This window comes from Ruditapes philippinarum, unplaced genomic scaffold (assembly GCF_026571515.1).
Source record: "Ruditapes philippinarum isolate M1 unplaced genomic scaffold, ASM2657151v2 ctg2598_1_1_1_1, whole genome shotgun sequence".
NCBI classification, from domain to species: Eukaryota; Metazoa; Mollusca; class Bivalvia; order Venerida; family Veneridae; genus Ruditapes; species Ruditapes philippinarum.
Genome location: NW_026864386.1, coordinates 104,035 through 120,346, shown reverse-complemented (window position 1 = coordinate 120,346; position 16,312 = coordinate 104,035). Strand labels below are relative to the sequence as shown.

Here is a 16,312-nt window from a genome sequence, read left to right as displayed (position 1 = left end):
CTAAGTCATTTACGTGAATATTCACTTCGTTACGTCATGTGGCTGAAGTCTCCAAGGTGGCTGATGTATAGTGTGGGAATATCTACTCATCATAAGGACCTGCATTTGAACTTTTTAAAGAAAAAAACACTATAACACACACTTTTATCTATTCACGATTTGTATTTGGCAAATAGAAGTAAAAATTCTTTGTATGTACAATTTGGTATCAGAATATAAACAAAGATAAATAAATAACTTAGATGGAAAAAAAACCTGACATTAAAAGAAACTGATAAAGAATGTGATACTTTGTTAACAGTAATAACCATACAACAGTGTTGTCATACAACCTTAAATTCCAAAGAATATACAGGTAAAGGAAATGACAAAATAAGTTTCCAGATTAAAACTGAATATGCTGGGTTAAGTTCAAGATAATATTACAAAGTGAGTAATCAATTTTATCCCTTACTTTGATATAAACGACACAACGTCGTAAAGGTATACACTCGTCTAAATCGTAAATTTTGACACAAATACCACTATTTTGTTTAGTTTAGTGTTACATCACAAGTTCAGAATACTGTTTAAAAAGGCATTTTTCTTGATATGAAAAAGAATTTGTGATTTTAATGAACAACTTCATGTAGAACACAGCTTTCCACAAAAGAAAATGTACCTTTAAAACACATTTTGCTGTCGTAACGGTTGTATCTTCGGTAAATTAAAAAAAGGCTTCTTTATTAACAGATTTTCATGCAAAAGATAGTTAAATAAAATAAAATCAAGCATCTATTTCCCTCCAGTAATATGCTAAAAGAAGAAAGTGAATTTCTTAAAAATATAGTTAAGTTTGAAATGTTGCAAAGTCATCATTATGAAGGGAGAAATATCGTTTGTTTATATCTCAGAGTTAATCATAAACATGAATATTACAATGTCATTACAAAGCTGAAATACGCTATTGCGTAGACATCGTAGATGATTAAAAGGAGAATTACCGTTTGAAGAAGCAAAGTCATTATGTACTCACAATAGTACAATATTATTGTACAGTGATATAAATACAATATCACAATGTCATGACAGTTATAAAATCTAAACTGGTGTTAAGCTGATATAACCATATTTTCCGAGCCGCCATTTAACCGTTATGAGTTGGAAGCAAGTTTTACTATATTCTGTATCGTAAATGATAATTTGAAATATCTCATTATTCTGAGACTTTATGTATTACTTACTTGTATGTTTCTATTTACTAGTATCAGGATAAATTAGGGCACATTATATCACACTGATTATAGAGCGACATCTTTGATCTTTGCATGAGACAGTTAATTACAAAAACAAAACTTGTTGCAAACATTTACTGCAATATATTTGTATGGCGACGTGCTGTACTGAATTATGGAGATCCATTGTATAAAATAGACTTGGAATAAAATGATGCAGTGACACTACTAAAACACAACTTCCTTATGTTTCAGCATTTTTATAGTATTATCGTGTAGTGAAAATGCTATATCACTGTGTATATATGAATTGGTAGTGACATTAACTCCTGTGCCAGAGAGGAGCTTATGGTAAAATACGTGTGGCTTACAAAGAAATGATAATCTTAAAATAAGGAGAAAGGAATAATTTCCAAAACATATATTTGACTGTTTCCTAAACAATTGTCTTATTTTTACAAATAATTTGATGCTTATACTATCTGAGGAGCAATGTGCATAAAATCACAACAGTAAATATCAAACATTCTAATGATATCACAGTAATCATCAGAGCATCGAATCATATCAATTGTCTAGTAAGTAAGCTATATAATGGCCAATTGTAATTTGGTCTTGTGATTTTCGTGTCATGATAATTAATTGTATTGAACTTGTATGATACCAACAACACTCTTAGATTGCTTACATACTACTTAATAAATTATATGTGTACATACATGTAAAATATGAAAAAATAAATAACAACAACAACATTCGATTGTCAATTACAGTAATTCAGAACACGAAACAAGAGGAGAATTCAATACAATCTGAAATAATTTAAAATAAGTACCATGATATTGTATGAATAATTTATGTGTACAGAAAAATTGGCGCACTATGTAATCAAAAACCAACCTTATACTTAAAATTCTTGCTTAACGTGTCACATTTTTCGTTAGTTTGTGTACAGTAATATTTATTCTTATTTATAAATGTCTTACAAACTACAACTAAAATTTCATTTAAAGACATGCATAAATACAAGTTTTTAAAGTTAAAAAAGCAATACTAAAAGACTTCATGCGCAGACATACTTAAACATAAACTAAACATTTTAAACACTGACCAAATCAGAGTTCGATTTCTTTATAAAGACTGCATTTTAAGGTTTAGTGTGTCCCTATTCGTTTTCTTGTAGAAAGCTTTTACACTGTTTGCCAAAGAAAGTAAATTGAAGTAAGCTGCATAATATCATTTTCAAACTCATTAATGAGCCCATGACAGAACCAACAAAGTGTGTTTGTAACCAGCATGGATCCAGACCAGCTTGCGCATCCGCGCAGTCTGATCAGGATCCATGCTGTTCGCACAAGTAGAGAAACTGATAACGAACGAACAGCATGGATCTCAAACACACTTTGTTGGTTTTGTCATGACGCTACTCATTTGTCTTTTAATTATCTGCATTAAAACATTGCAATAAGTCACCGGTCATCATACGTAACGACCATATGTAAGAACACATTATTATCTAATAAATATCAACATAAATTAACAGCATGCGTTCATCATAATGGAATTTGCATATCAGCTTTTTTACGATCAGGGACGTTATAGTTTAACCCAACACAAATAGCTTTTATCCTCATCGACTTCTGTACTCGTTTATACTGACACTTCATAAGTTTGATAATTGTCGTCTTAAACGTTCGGTTGAACACAGTGTAAATAACAGGATTCAGCGTACTGGACACATATCCTAACCACATAAATATCGTCACCATCAAATGGTCAAAAGAGCACGACTCACAAATAGCGGTAAGAATGTTAACAATAAAAAATGGTCCCCAACAAAACACAAAACAACCGAATAAAATTCCTAACGTTTTACTTGCTTTCTGCTCTGTTCGCACGGTACTTTTCACTTGTTTCTGTCTTAGCGAATCCTTTTTTGACATAAAACTGCTCGAAGATCTTACCGAACTGAGCCCATGGTGCTTTTTTACAAGGTCATGTAGCCTTGAAGGCGCACTAAATGTTTTAGGAACTCCTGATTGAACAGTCTCATTGTCATTCATATCACTAAGTTTTTGATTGGTTAATACGCGATCTTGCGTTTCGGCCGAGATAGACCGCGTCACTATCCGGCTGGTACTTGTCTCATAAAGTTCGTCTTCGGGAATGCTCTCTTGTCGCAAGCTGTCGAAATGAATACGGTAATCACTGGAAGGTGTGTGATCAACAACAGTGCTCTCTGATGAACTGAGCGGATGAGATGTTGGGCTTTCACTCCTCGTTGATGAACTACTATCAGACTGGTCTGTATCTTTATAAAACAGTGGTTTTACCTGTTCACCTTGTACAGTGGTGTCACTACTACACGATGATTGCTGCCGAAAGAAATGTTCAGTTCCATCTACAGATGACATAGGCGTAAGTGGTGACATTGGTCTTCTACTACTTTGTTCTTTTTGTAAAACTTTCAGCCGTTTCCTAAAACTTAACGACCCGCTGCTTCTATATCTTCTCATGATTATATCTCCATCTCTACTCTCGTTTGGATCACACATTTTCGATTTCGCTCTCAGCAGATGTATCGTTAGACCAAACAAAATCCCCATGATCCCAAGGGGAATGTAAAATGCGCTAACACTTCCGTAAATTATAAAATGGTTATTACTTAGCACACACTGGTTTCCAGGCAATATATTCTTCTCATCTACAAAGCCTAGTATCATGATAGGACTGCTTATTGCCAACGCGGCAAGATAAACGAGAAGGATTTTTAAACGTGTTGTTTTTTTAGTTCGTGTCCGTAACATAAGCGGACTTCGGATGGCTAGAAATCGTTCCAAAGAAATCGTACAGAGGTGCAGAATTGATGATGTACAAAGTAGCACGTCTGAAGTAACAAATAGATCACAGAGTGCCACGTCTAAAGGCCAGTAACCTGCAAATAGATTGAACAAAAATAAAATGAAATATTTCAACATTATTAAAAAACCTGCATAAGTAACTACATGTACTCTTTTAGTTTAAACATATTTTATTCAAGAACATACGCACAATACACGACATACAAATTCGGCTATATACACTGTGGAAATGGATTAGAACGAAATATATCCATTCTTATAAAGTTCTTCTCCGCATAAATTATATATTTACAACAAAAATGGCATGTTAAATATTTATGGCTAAGTAAATAGAAATTTAATTGAAATTAAATAATACTGTATATGCTAAGTTTTCTTTACAATGAGCTTATATTACATAAAATGTAATTCTTGTAACGTTAATTTAAAGAAACGTATAAAATTAGACGGGTTTTTGGAGACCAGAAATTATGTTTCAAACCTCGTTTTTAGTTTGATATATTTTTGAACTGCAGAAAATATGGTCTCATTTGTTTCATTCTAAATCAAATGAAACAAACTATTTTTTCCATCCGAACCTAAATTTTTATATTCAATCGAATTTCAGTAAAAACTCATCAATGTTATGTAATGAATTTTATAATATTTAAATCAAAATATGAAAATTTAAGAATAGTTGATAATTTGACCTGATTTGAAGCTGTATGTCCACACTTTTGAAATAAAAAAAAAAGAGTATGATATTTCAAAAGAAATGAATAACACAACATGTCATATGACATTTTGTAGATGTCATGAAAAGGTTACGCATAATACAACGAACAAACTCAGTAATTTTACACCACGGTATTAAAAAGGCAAGGTCTATATACATGCTTATTCAGTGATATTTGAAAACCACTCAAGCTTTGGACGGGCAGTCTTAATCTCTTGTTAGACAGTATGTAAGTGTTATTATTTTCAGAAAACAGAATGTTGACAAAAGCACATATCACCAGTCTTAAAGGCATTTTATGTCTCAGAAATGAACATTATTTCCATCTTTCAATAGGACTATGGTGAGTTTGAAAATGTTTCAATAATGATTTAGAGCATGCTAGATACTTATCATCTGAACAAGTAGCACTGAATGTGAAATTATTTGTCATTAAAGTAACAAAATGTTAACAAAGTAGTATTTTGACTATCATTTAAATACCAAGTCAATATAGCTATACGAATAAACAAAAGCAAAGGAAGCAAAAGATGTTTCAGGTACTTGACCAATAAGTAAAATTCTGGAAACTTTAACAGAACACCAAAAATAATTTTTGAAAAATGAAATTACAGTCATTTCTGGAGCATAATTGTCTTATAAAGTGATCCAACCATTTGACTTTAAAAAGTAATCTTGACGTTCCAGACTTCGTAATGGGCTTTGCTTCCTTATTTGATTCGGACTAAAACAATAAACTTTTGTCTATATTATCATTTCATAATATTTCATATGCATTTTTAATGCAATATCGGAAGTATTCCAGTAAAATATATATGTACAATTTTCAATAATAAATCTTTTAAAGATATCAGGGAAAAGATCAACAATGTACACCGCGCACCCCAAACATAAGCCGGAAACACCGACAAGGCCTCCATTATAGTAGGGTAACCAGTCGAAAATGGAATATGGGATACTAGAACAGAGAAAGAAGGGGTCGGACGTATCAATAACTGATTTTAACAATTTTAATCGCAAAACGATTCCTTTTTGGTACGTCTTCTGACATTCTTGCCTATGACGTTTGTATATCTCACTCAAGATCAAATTAACTGCAATGTTTATTCTGTAAAACATCAAAAATAATGATTGCCTCAACATCACGCAAATAAAACAATCAGATTGAAAAAAAACAACGCTAAATTAATGCGGATAAAGATCTTAAATTTAACCTGATTGCTTTCTGTCGCTATATAAAGAACATCTAAATTAATGCAAGTAAATTAATGTTTGTACTGCATTAGATCTACTTGAGTTGATTGATTGGCAATACTCTGTAATCATCTCCTTGTTCTACAATCATAGATAAATTCTTATAAAGTAGACAGTGTCAATGAAAATTCTATGCTACATAAAGCGCAAATGATTTTCGTTTCTCTTCTTTGTTTTTGAAAAAAGTTATAGTGTTCCCTTTATGCGCTGTCGTTTATTATTTGCTGATTTACTGACCTCCAAATGTGTTTGAAATTTGTTTGCTTGAATTTTACGTAATATTTCTTTTCATTAATATCATTAAATACAAAAAGTTTAAACTTCATACATAGCTATCAGTATTATTATCTGCTTTAATTACTGGGTTATTTTTATTAAGGAAATAGAAAGAGAAGCTTTAAGAGGTTTATCCTAAGGAAATCATCTACATGCAGTGTTATGAATCCGTGTCCAAATATCTTAATTTTTCTATTTCTATAAAAGCGTCCAGATACACGTGAACCCGTTGTGTCCAAGAAAAAAACGTGTACTGGTAAAAATGTCTGTATTTTTGTAACAAGTACTGTCCTTAATTGAACTTTATGGCTACAATACATTCATATTTTCGAAAGTAATTTAGCAAAGTGTGTCCAAAGACGCCAGTTTTCTGAACAAAGCAATGTTACAAGAATATTTGCCTTTGGTTAACATCGACACATCGACATCTGTGAATATAGTATTGTTTATACGTTTATATATGGTTTCCGATCTCTAGGATACAGCAAGTGTTACTTATTTATTGTTCAGATAAAATACTCTGTTTTAGATGGTTATTTTCTTTATTTATTTTTTTATTCTTGTAAGATTAAAACAACAAAAAGACGAACTTATTTATATAAATTTGGGAGAACAGAAAGAGATAAATAATGTGATGTTTAGTTATCGGCCCTATGCGAATATGTTTTGTAAGGTATGCTTTATGTAGCCTAATGTCCGTATAAAAATTTTTAATAAATAACAATATTTTTAGCAAGTTTACTTCAGCAAACAAAAAGTTAAAAGGGAGTCTGCGGTGTTTAATATTTTGTTTTGTTTCCATTAATCATGAGGGATGTCCCAAGTCAGAATTTTTTAACGAATACACATACATGTCAAAAAAACCTCAGGCTCCATATTTACCAACTTTGTTAAATGTTTTGAGTTAATGTTGAAACAAGCATTAAAAGATAAACAAGCATTTAAAGATAAAATTTTAATAAGCATTAAAAGATAAACAAATGTTTTCTGTAATATTTCAAAAATTTTAATCAATCGTTCAATCGTACTAAGGATTGTTGGCCGCATGGGTTTAAACCTCGTCAGGGGCAAGTTTTTGTTTCCTTGAGCAAGAAACGTTACACTTATTGCTAAGTACTGATTAGTTCCAGGAACGGACCGAGTGTTTCCATAAGTTTATCTTCCAACACAAAAAAAAAAATTTTAAAGCATAAAAAAAGTTTGCCAAAAAAAAATTTTAAAATTTGAAATTTTAAAGCTAACAAACTTTTGTACCCGTAGGATTTTTTTTTTAAAAAAAGTAATTTTTTTTTAAAGTAAAAACAAAAGATTAAAACCGTAACAATGTGAAAAAGTTAGAAAAGTATTACAAAACTTTTAATTTAATTTTGAAATAAGTTGTAGCTATGAAAACCCCATGATGAGGTTTATTAAACATGACAACTTTTCAGTAAAGTGATAAATGAGGATAATTACGACTTGTTAACATTTTACATATCAGTGTGTATACAAATACACATAGTTCTTCATCTACAGGTTTTGATATAACATATGCACCACTAACGTATATTCTTTGTAATCCTTCCCTTGCATATCTATATTTCTAAAACAATCTGTATACCAAGAATACTTTGTAATTACACATGCAACAATATAAATTCTTTGAATCTGTAATACCATGCTTGATGTCATTTTTGTGTATTTCGTTTAATTAAGGATTGCAATCGTCTATGGTTTCGTCTAAATCTTCAACTTTTAATGCGAGACAGTAGTACTATCAAATTATCTTCAAATGCCTAATGCAAATTAAATCAGAAAAAAACTTTAGCAAAGACAACCATGATGATGGAAAGATGTCATCTCCCCCGCTTTATAGATCACTCTACAAGTTAGAGAGAATTGAAAATGAACATGTCAATCAAGGGGAAGATTGGCCGAAGAAATTCCAAGTATTGATCACAATATTTCTACTACTAGATTTTCGAATATAGATTTATCAACGTTCCACAGGCTCGTCTTCTGTCTAAAAAGTCTAGGTTCTTTTTTTCCATTTCACAAAGCTTTACTAAGATGAAAAGTATTAAGCTGTTTGTGATAGAAGGACATTTTTATTCGGAAGACAAATTGGAAAATTGTGATTCTCACTTACAAAGATATCAGTTGAGGATTTACACCCTTCTTCAACAAAAATTCTAAAAGTATTTTTTGAATATAAATGTGTCTTGATTCACAAGATTGAAATTCAGATATTTAATCGAAATTCGAAAGGAACTATTACATTTGCTAATGCTCTTGCATGCACTTCTATCATCTATGCTTGCTACATACAGTTCTTTATGTATTGAACATTTTATAATCTGAACTATATTTGAATTGATGAAATTCTATTCTGTAGATAATAATTATAAACATAAATGACTTTGGAATAGATATTTTATACATATATTTTTGCAGAATCACACATGTCAATATTTACGAATGTTCAATCTATAAAAAAATTTAAATGATTTCAATTATAGGCATTTAGTAAGTGTCTAGTTTGAACTATGCATGTTTATTTCTTATAACGAGAACCGGTGAAAAAGACTGACCTGTCCATCTGTAATATAAGTCAATGGTAAAAAAGAAGAATTCCAACCAAAATCATGGCATCTGGAATTATACCTCTGAAGAGTTTATAAATAGTCATCATTTACATAATGAGATATATCAAAGTAAAATGACTTAATTAAATCAGACGATGGATAGTCAATCCAGGAAACAAAGGACTTAAGTATGATCAGAGAAAAAAATACTCAAATTCGTTTCATTATAAGTCTAGCTGATCATGGAAGTTAGTCTTTGTTCTTCCCAAGGTTCATGTTTGAATGTGTTGCATTTCTCGAGGTCCACTGGATTAGGCAATAAAACGTGCCAAATTTCTAAGCTATGAAGAATGTAGTTCACACAAAAATAATTTGAGCCGCGCCATGACAAAACCAACATAATGGGTTTGCGATCAGCATGGATCCAGACCAGCCTGCGCATCCGCGCAGTCTGATCAGGATCCATGTTGTTCGCTATCAGTTTTTCTACTTGTAATAGGGTTTCTAAGACAACAGCATGAATCCTGATTAGACTGCGCGGATGTTGGTTTTGTCATGGCGCGGCTCATATATGTTCCTGTATAAATCTATGTAAACTAAGCGTGTATTATTAACAAAACATAAACTAAGTATTTAGCATTCCGCTAGTTGTTTTCAAATTGTTCGAGAAACTGCTGGGTTTATTTTTCTAAACAAGATCTGAGGAATGCAAACAAAACAATTCAATTTCACTATCTCATCAAATAAGATTGAAAATGAAACAGTTTAATTTTGAGTACTATTTGAATATAAGCTGTTTAAATACTGGAAAATACGGTTAATGTAAATGCCACTGCAAGAATCTTCCACAGAAGCATCCGTTGAGTGTCAACCGGGTATTTGAAATGCGTGTTAAACTTGAATCACACACGAGTATGATTGTTTTAACGGAAGAATTTGATATTGTTGAAACTTCAACAATTAATAATCATCACCATTTATTTATTCATTCAAAATTAATGACATTAAACATGCATTGATCAGACAATAATGCTTAAAATGTTACGAAAATATAAATGGCGGGCACCTTTACAAACCCCAGACATTTTGTCAACCGGTTAGAGATATCAGGAAATCTTAACATATTTCAAGACTACAGGGAGAAACAATTGTAAGCGATTGACTGGGGTAATTTTGTTGTAACGTGTCTCAGATTTAATTAATATCGCAAGGTTGTGATCTTCTTTTATTACATCATGATTTATATCAATTTCTCTCGCAATGATGATGTTTTATGCTTCCCTTTCACACATTCTGTACGTAAATCGCCAATTAACGCCACTGAGATGGCCATTTTCATTAGCAGTAAATAAGCACAAGATTTATATCATGTATCAAAGTTCAATTTCTCACACGCTATTATATGTGTTCCCTATATTTTACATCATCAAATTTCAGGTAATTTTTAAAAAGTAAATTTTTGACTAAAGCCTGAATAAAAGTCTGTCACACAGTGAACAAAATACGGGTATAATCATCAAAAAACGTTTCCGTTACAGGTCCCAAGTAATTTCTATTTGCCAACTATAACTCTCGTTCAAGAAGAGCTGTGATCAAAAATAGGGAAATAGGGATTGGGGAAGGGCACTATGGGGTTGCATCTTGACATCATGATGCTCTATAAAATCAATGTAGGAGTAGTTTCCATTTCAAATTGTACCTGGAGCTCTTCAATGCGCATTCATTATTATTGTCACAACAATAAATGTTTAAACATTTCAACACAGCAATGCCTATTTTAAAGTCTTGAAGTCCATTCTGAAAAGACTTTAAATCCATTCTGAAAAGACTACACTTGTTAAGGCGCATCCTGCAAAATTACACTAAAAACGCACTCGAAGAGTCAGTTATATTGAGTAACAGATCCAGATAAGCTTTTAATTAAAATTGGAACAAACAAAAATATAAGGACTAAGTTCATATGTTTTTTAACGATTAAAATAGATTTACATACAGATTTACATAGCCTATTTTGACAGGTGCAGCTCAGGCAACGCTGAAAGGATATCTATTTTACTTTAATATGGGAATTTGCGTCAGGATATCCGTCCCATTTCGAGATTACTGTTTAAACTTCTTGGTTTAGTAAGATAAGAATACTGTCTCGTGTTATACTCATAGAATTATAATCAAGTGAACATATATTTATCCGTTACCAAGCAAGATATATTAGAAAAAGAACGCACATGCGTCTCTCGTTTACATACACACTATAGTATTTCTTGTAAAGAAATCCTGCTCCGAAATTCCTTTCTACAACTTTGTTTCGTAGAAACTACATCATTAATTTCAGCACTTAATATGTCATCATAAAATTGATAAAACAGGCGCTTATCACTTAGCATTATTTTCATATTCGAATAAAAAGTGCATAAAAAGTGTACGTCCAAGATAACAATTAATCTTTAGGAAGAGTAGAGATCAAAATTGGTCCTTGGTCGAATGTTTTCCAACTTATTTGTGTGCGAGCATGCGTGTGTGCGTATTTGTGTGTATGATATCAAACGATCACAAGGGCTATAACTGCCCGTTAGACATATTTTTCAGACAAAAAGAATCGCTGAGATATATAATAATGCAAGAAATGTGATATGCCGTGTCCCTTCGCCATTATGACGATGATACGTAAACTTTAAATACAACCATGGTACAGAGTAAGGTTGCTTTCTTTAATTAACTCGACAATATAGCTTGCATTATCATTTAAATATTTTTCATGTATGCATCTTTTTGCCATTCGTTTTACAAAAAATGTGACCTTTTGAATCAAATTATGTCAGCTTTTCTAAACAAGAAATGAAGGAATGTCAAAATTATAGAAATTAAATCCTACAATATCAATCAACAGAAAAGATCTAAATTTAATAAAGTGGAAAGCGATATCCTTAGAGGATTACAGATAAATGCAAACACTTTAAATATGGATAATATGACGTGCTCTTATCCTTGAACTGCATAGTGCAGTAAGTTGGCTTATGCAGCTTTTTGGGGGAATTTTTTGTTGTTGTTGTTGTTTATTGAACAGTGTTAAATAAATAATACGTACAGACGTACATCATTATAAAGAATCTTAAATTAAAGGTGAGCGTTTACTGTAAAAATTTGAGCAACGGATAAAAAGAAACTTCAGCATTGATAATTATATTACCGATACAAAATCACACACATCTTTTTGCATACCCATACCGTATTCCTACAGAAATCTAATTTCATAATTATAGTCAATTCTAGAGTTATAAGCCTTGGACAGAAACTTTCAATTATGCTCTTAAATAAATACGTGAAGCTTCAGTAGCTTTTAAGATACCAACTTGCACGCAAAAACTTACCGTGAGTACATATAAAATAGCTCTCCCTAACAGTCAAGCTAAAAATGATTCATGCATATTTGGTTTTTAAAAAGTCTAACCATTGAAAGGTTTAATAACAGATTTATTTCCAAAATTCCTAGACCAATAGTTTCATCAGGTATTCTTGCTTTAAAATCTATGGAACGGCTCGACTTTCGTTCTCTGACAATTTTATTCATAAATAAAGGGAATGTTAATTCACTAAATATATTCACAGTAAATTCAAATACATGTTTACTTTTTTTGAGGAATAAACGTATCACCAATAGATGGGCGTAATAACTTATCTAAAGAATGAGTATGGTAAAGTGCTTACTTTCTTTTCTTTCTTTTTTTCACCCAAAAAATATTAATGGGCATAAATTATATTTTTTATGATACACTGCTATTTGGTAAACTTGTTGATTGGCTTACCGTCTTACATAAAATGGTTTGTTTGAAATTCATTACAACATAGGCAGCAGAAATGTTAAATGTGTCTTTTTTCTGTTTTTCTTTTTAATAAATCGTGTATTGTAGAACATCATTTGCATCAAATGCACACTATGCCTATGTATAGAATATTTTTTCCTTCTTTGGAAAGAGCAAACATGAGTTTAATAACATTCAACATTATTGTTTGAGAGCATGTCATATGCTAAACTCCTGAAGTATATAGCACTTGTGTGAAATTATTTCTTGTAAAAGTAGCAAAATGAAAACAAAGTACAAAATGTATATTATTTTGACTTCAATACAAAATACTTATCCACAATTTCTGAACTAACTGTCCAAAAGCAACAGAAGCGAAAGATGGTTTAGGTAATTCACCAATGAGTATATATTTTGGAAACAGAACGCAAAAAATGAATAGATTTAAGACATTTCTGGGGCATAATGGGTAAAACAGACAGTAGTATAATCTAAATAAATCTGAAACTTAAAGAATAAAATGAGACAGTCTTAATAATAGAGGCTGAATTCTAATACAATTTTGTCTCAAGTAATTTGTAATTCACATGCTGATGTTGATAAGCTAATTCAGACGTTAATTATAAAGGGTCAGTGACTGAATTGTTCTTATGAAGATTGGAGATGACATTAAATCAGACTTAAGTCGACAAATTATTTAAACTATTATCCAAATGACAATTTGGTAATACAGTAAGCAACGGAATGTAAAGATTTTCTGCTTTATGAAGCGAACAACCTGAGAAATTGATATAATGAAACATAAGAGAGAGAGATGAAATGAACTTTTATACAACATGATATACACCTAATGTGTATTTGTAATATCTAATTTATTTTACGTGGTATAGTTTACAGTTACACGTGGTTTGGCCTACAGTAACACGTGATCTTGTCTACATTTAGACGGGGTTTGGTCCACAGTAACATTAACAAAAGACGGTCATATAAAGACTTCCAAGCCTCACTTTCCTTGCAGTATGTCAGTCACGAGCGGCCAACCGAGTTAAAACACCTTCCATACATGAGCTAGCTGGATAGCTTCTCACGTACAAGAGTTTTTAGTCCATTTTTGTATTCGAACCTTCAGCAGTAAGTGACAATAGTGATTCGAAGTCAGTGAACTTAACCACTTGGCCACGGAGGTGCCTGCACTTCCTACTGAATTTTAGAATTTTGTTACTCACGTTTACAGGCTATTGACCTACAATTTCTGTAAAATAAAAACTCTATAAAACATATCAATCATCATTGAAAAGAGATATTGATATAAATTACTGTTCAATGAAATGAGATCACAGCCTCGCAATATTAATTAACGTACAGACATAATACAAAAGAATTTTCCCTAGCATCCGCTGACAATTATTTCTCCCTAGCCTTGAATAAGTTAAGATCTCAAGATATCTATTACCGGATGACAGAATGTCTGGGGTATTCAAAGTGTCCGCCTTCAGATTTCGATCATGATTCAAGTATCATAGAAAGACAAGAAATGTATTCGAATTACACATTGATATCAAGGATTACGGACCCTGATATTGAGCATGTATTTGAGACGCCATATTGGAATTTTATCAAATAACGACGTCACAGTTAGAAATAACCCCTCACGTGACAAATATACAAAAAGATATACGAAACTGTGGAAGGAAACGAGAGTGGCTTCGAGCTATTACTATATTACCCAAAAAATAACCGAAATATAACTATTCATTAGGGTTCGTAGTCCTTTTAGAGCACTTTTGGCACGGATCACATTTGTCACACCGGCCTACAGTGCTTTCAATTTATAAATGTCGATAGGACATAGTACTTGACTATTCTCAGTAGTAAAGCAAGATGTTGAAATTCTATATTCAGAAACTATGAGATGGACACGGATGATGTGGTGCCCCAACAAAGTACTTTCTTCAAAGATATCTTAAGGTCGACGACTAGTCTCTTTTGTTAATAGCTAAACATCACCCTTGATTAAGAGCAGTAACTTGGCAATTAATTATATACCTGACAAATCAAAATAAAATCGCATGTTTTGTTAAGGTAATATCTGACTAATTTTAATCTTTCAAAATCTTCCTATCTTTGGAACCTTGTAACAGTTTCCAAAAAAATACTCATTTGCAATATATACATGTATAAACCCTCTTTGCTTATTTTGCTCTCTGTTTGCAAATGGTATATAAACATTAGTGAATAGTAGTCAAAATACTACTATGTTAACATTTTGCTACCTTTACGACACATCACTGCATGCTCAGCGCTACTTTTTCAGCTGTTAAATATCTAGCATGCTCCGAGTCCATCATCAAAACATCATCAAAGATTTTTTGGTATTTCTGAAGCAAAATATGACTTTATATACATGTATAGCAGGCGTACAACACATGTTATTTTTCCTCTTAGACAATAGTGGACTGATAATATAGGTAGATTCAGTTGCCGCAGGAAAATTACTGGTATTATCACTCCACAAATGATTTATAATTGAACTATATAGAAATCGTTATAAAGTGTTTAGTTTGGTTTAAACATATTTTTAAGCTTGATTGAGAAACAAGTTCTAGCAGCTTATATTAATCACTTTCGAGGACGCTGCCTGGAACCAACTAGTACTTGTGTCATATGAAGAAACATGGTCATTTCCCGATCAGGGCTCGAACACATAATCTCTGGGTTTAGAGGCAGACACCTTAACCACTAGGCCACATTTCCCCTCTTTTAAAGTGTAATGAAAATAAAAAATAAGACAATATATTTTAGAGATCGGGATAGAATAAAAAGTGCCTGGCTGTAATAAAAGCTAAGATAGTCTCAACGACCTATAAAAACATTGTAAGCTAGTTATCTATAATCTAGTTATTTCACTTAAAACGTCAATGGCTTTCATATGAAAAGTTTGATAATGTGTTTAGTATGTGGATCATTACATTAACAACGTGATAGCCTGAAGTGCCCAGATATACTTATTTATTATAACAGTTTATATTAAAGATAATATTTAGAATCTGGTATAAAATACTGGTCCATATTTTTCCAAAGTTCATACTGTTTGATTGATTTATTTCAGTTAAAGAGAGAAAGAAATAGTTTGAGTGCTACCCGTGGCTCAAAACGTGTAAGATAAAAATCATTTCTACAAGTAAAAAAAGAAACTTTTTCAAATAGGTTAAATATCCCGTGAGGAACGATCATTTTATTGAAATATTTGAGATAAAAAGGATTGAATCTTTGAGCGATTGGAAGTATCTCTTTGCGCTGCACTTAACCGCGTGATATATAAATGATAACGTTCTCTGTATTGAAGGTTTTGTTCACGTATGGTACCGAGGCATTTCTAAGGTTTAGCTATCCAGATTACGGATATCGCCAAAAAATAGAAAGCCCAACACGGCATAATTGAAAATGTTGCAGGCTCGGTTTGATTGAGCCTGTTCATGGACGGTACTGGAAAGTGCAAGTTACCGTCCACGCCCCCTAGCACCGGCTTAAGCAGAATTCAACATTTAAACATGAAATAGTAAAATTTTGAATTTAGAAACATCCGCAGATGTGTTCATACGGCGGTTATCATGGAACCTTCAATGTG

The 16,312-nt window shown here is 32.0% G+C and overlaps 1 protein-coding gene across 3 annotated transcripts in view; it reads right to left on the bottom strand.

Annotated features, from left to right (window-relative positions):
* Window positions 1-2,681: 2,681 nt before the first annotated feature.
* LOC132725421 (5-hydroxytryptamine receptor 2A-like) overlaps window positions 2,682-16,312 on the bottom strand; it is a 30,526-nt gene continuing 16,895 nt past the window's right edge. For all 3 annotated transcript variants that reach the window (XM_060710547.1, XM_060710548.1, XM_060710550.1), the window contains exon 4: window positions 2,682-4,149. In XM_060710547.1, coding sequence (XP_060566530.1) covers window positions 2,768-4,149 — 1,382 coding nt within the window. In that variant the 3' untranslated portion in view covers window positions 2,682-2,767. The remainder of the gene's footprint in view (window positions 4,150-16,312) is intronic.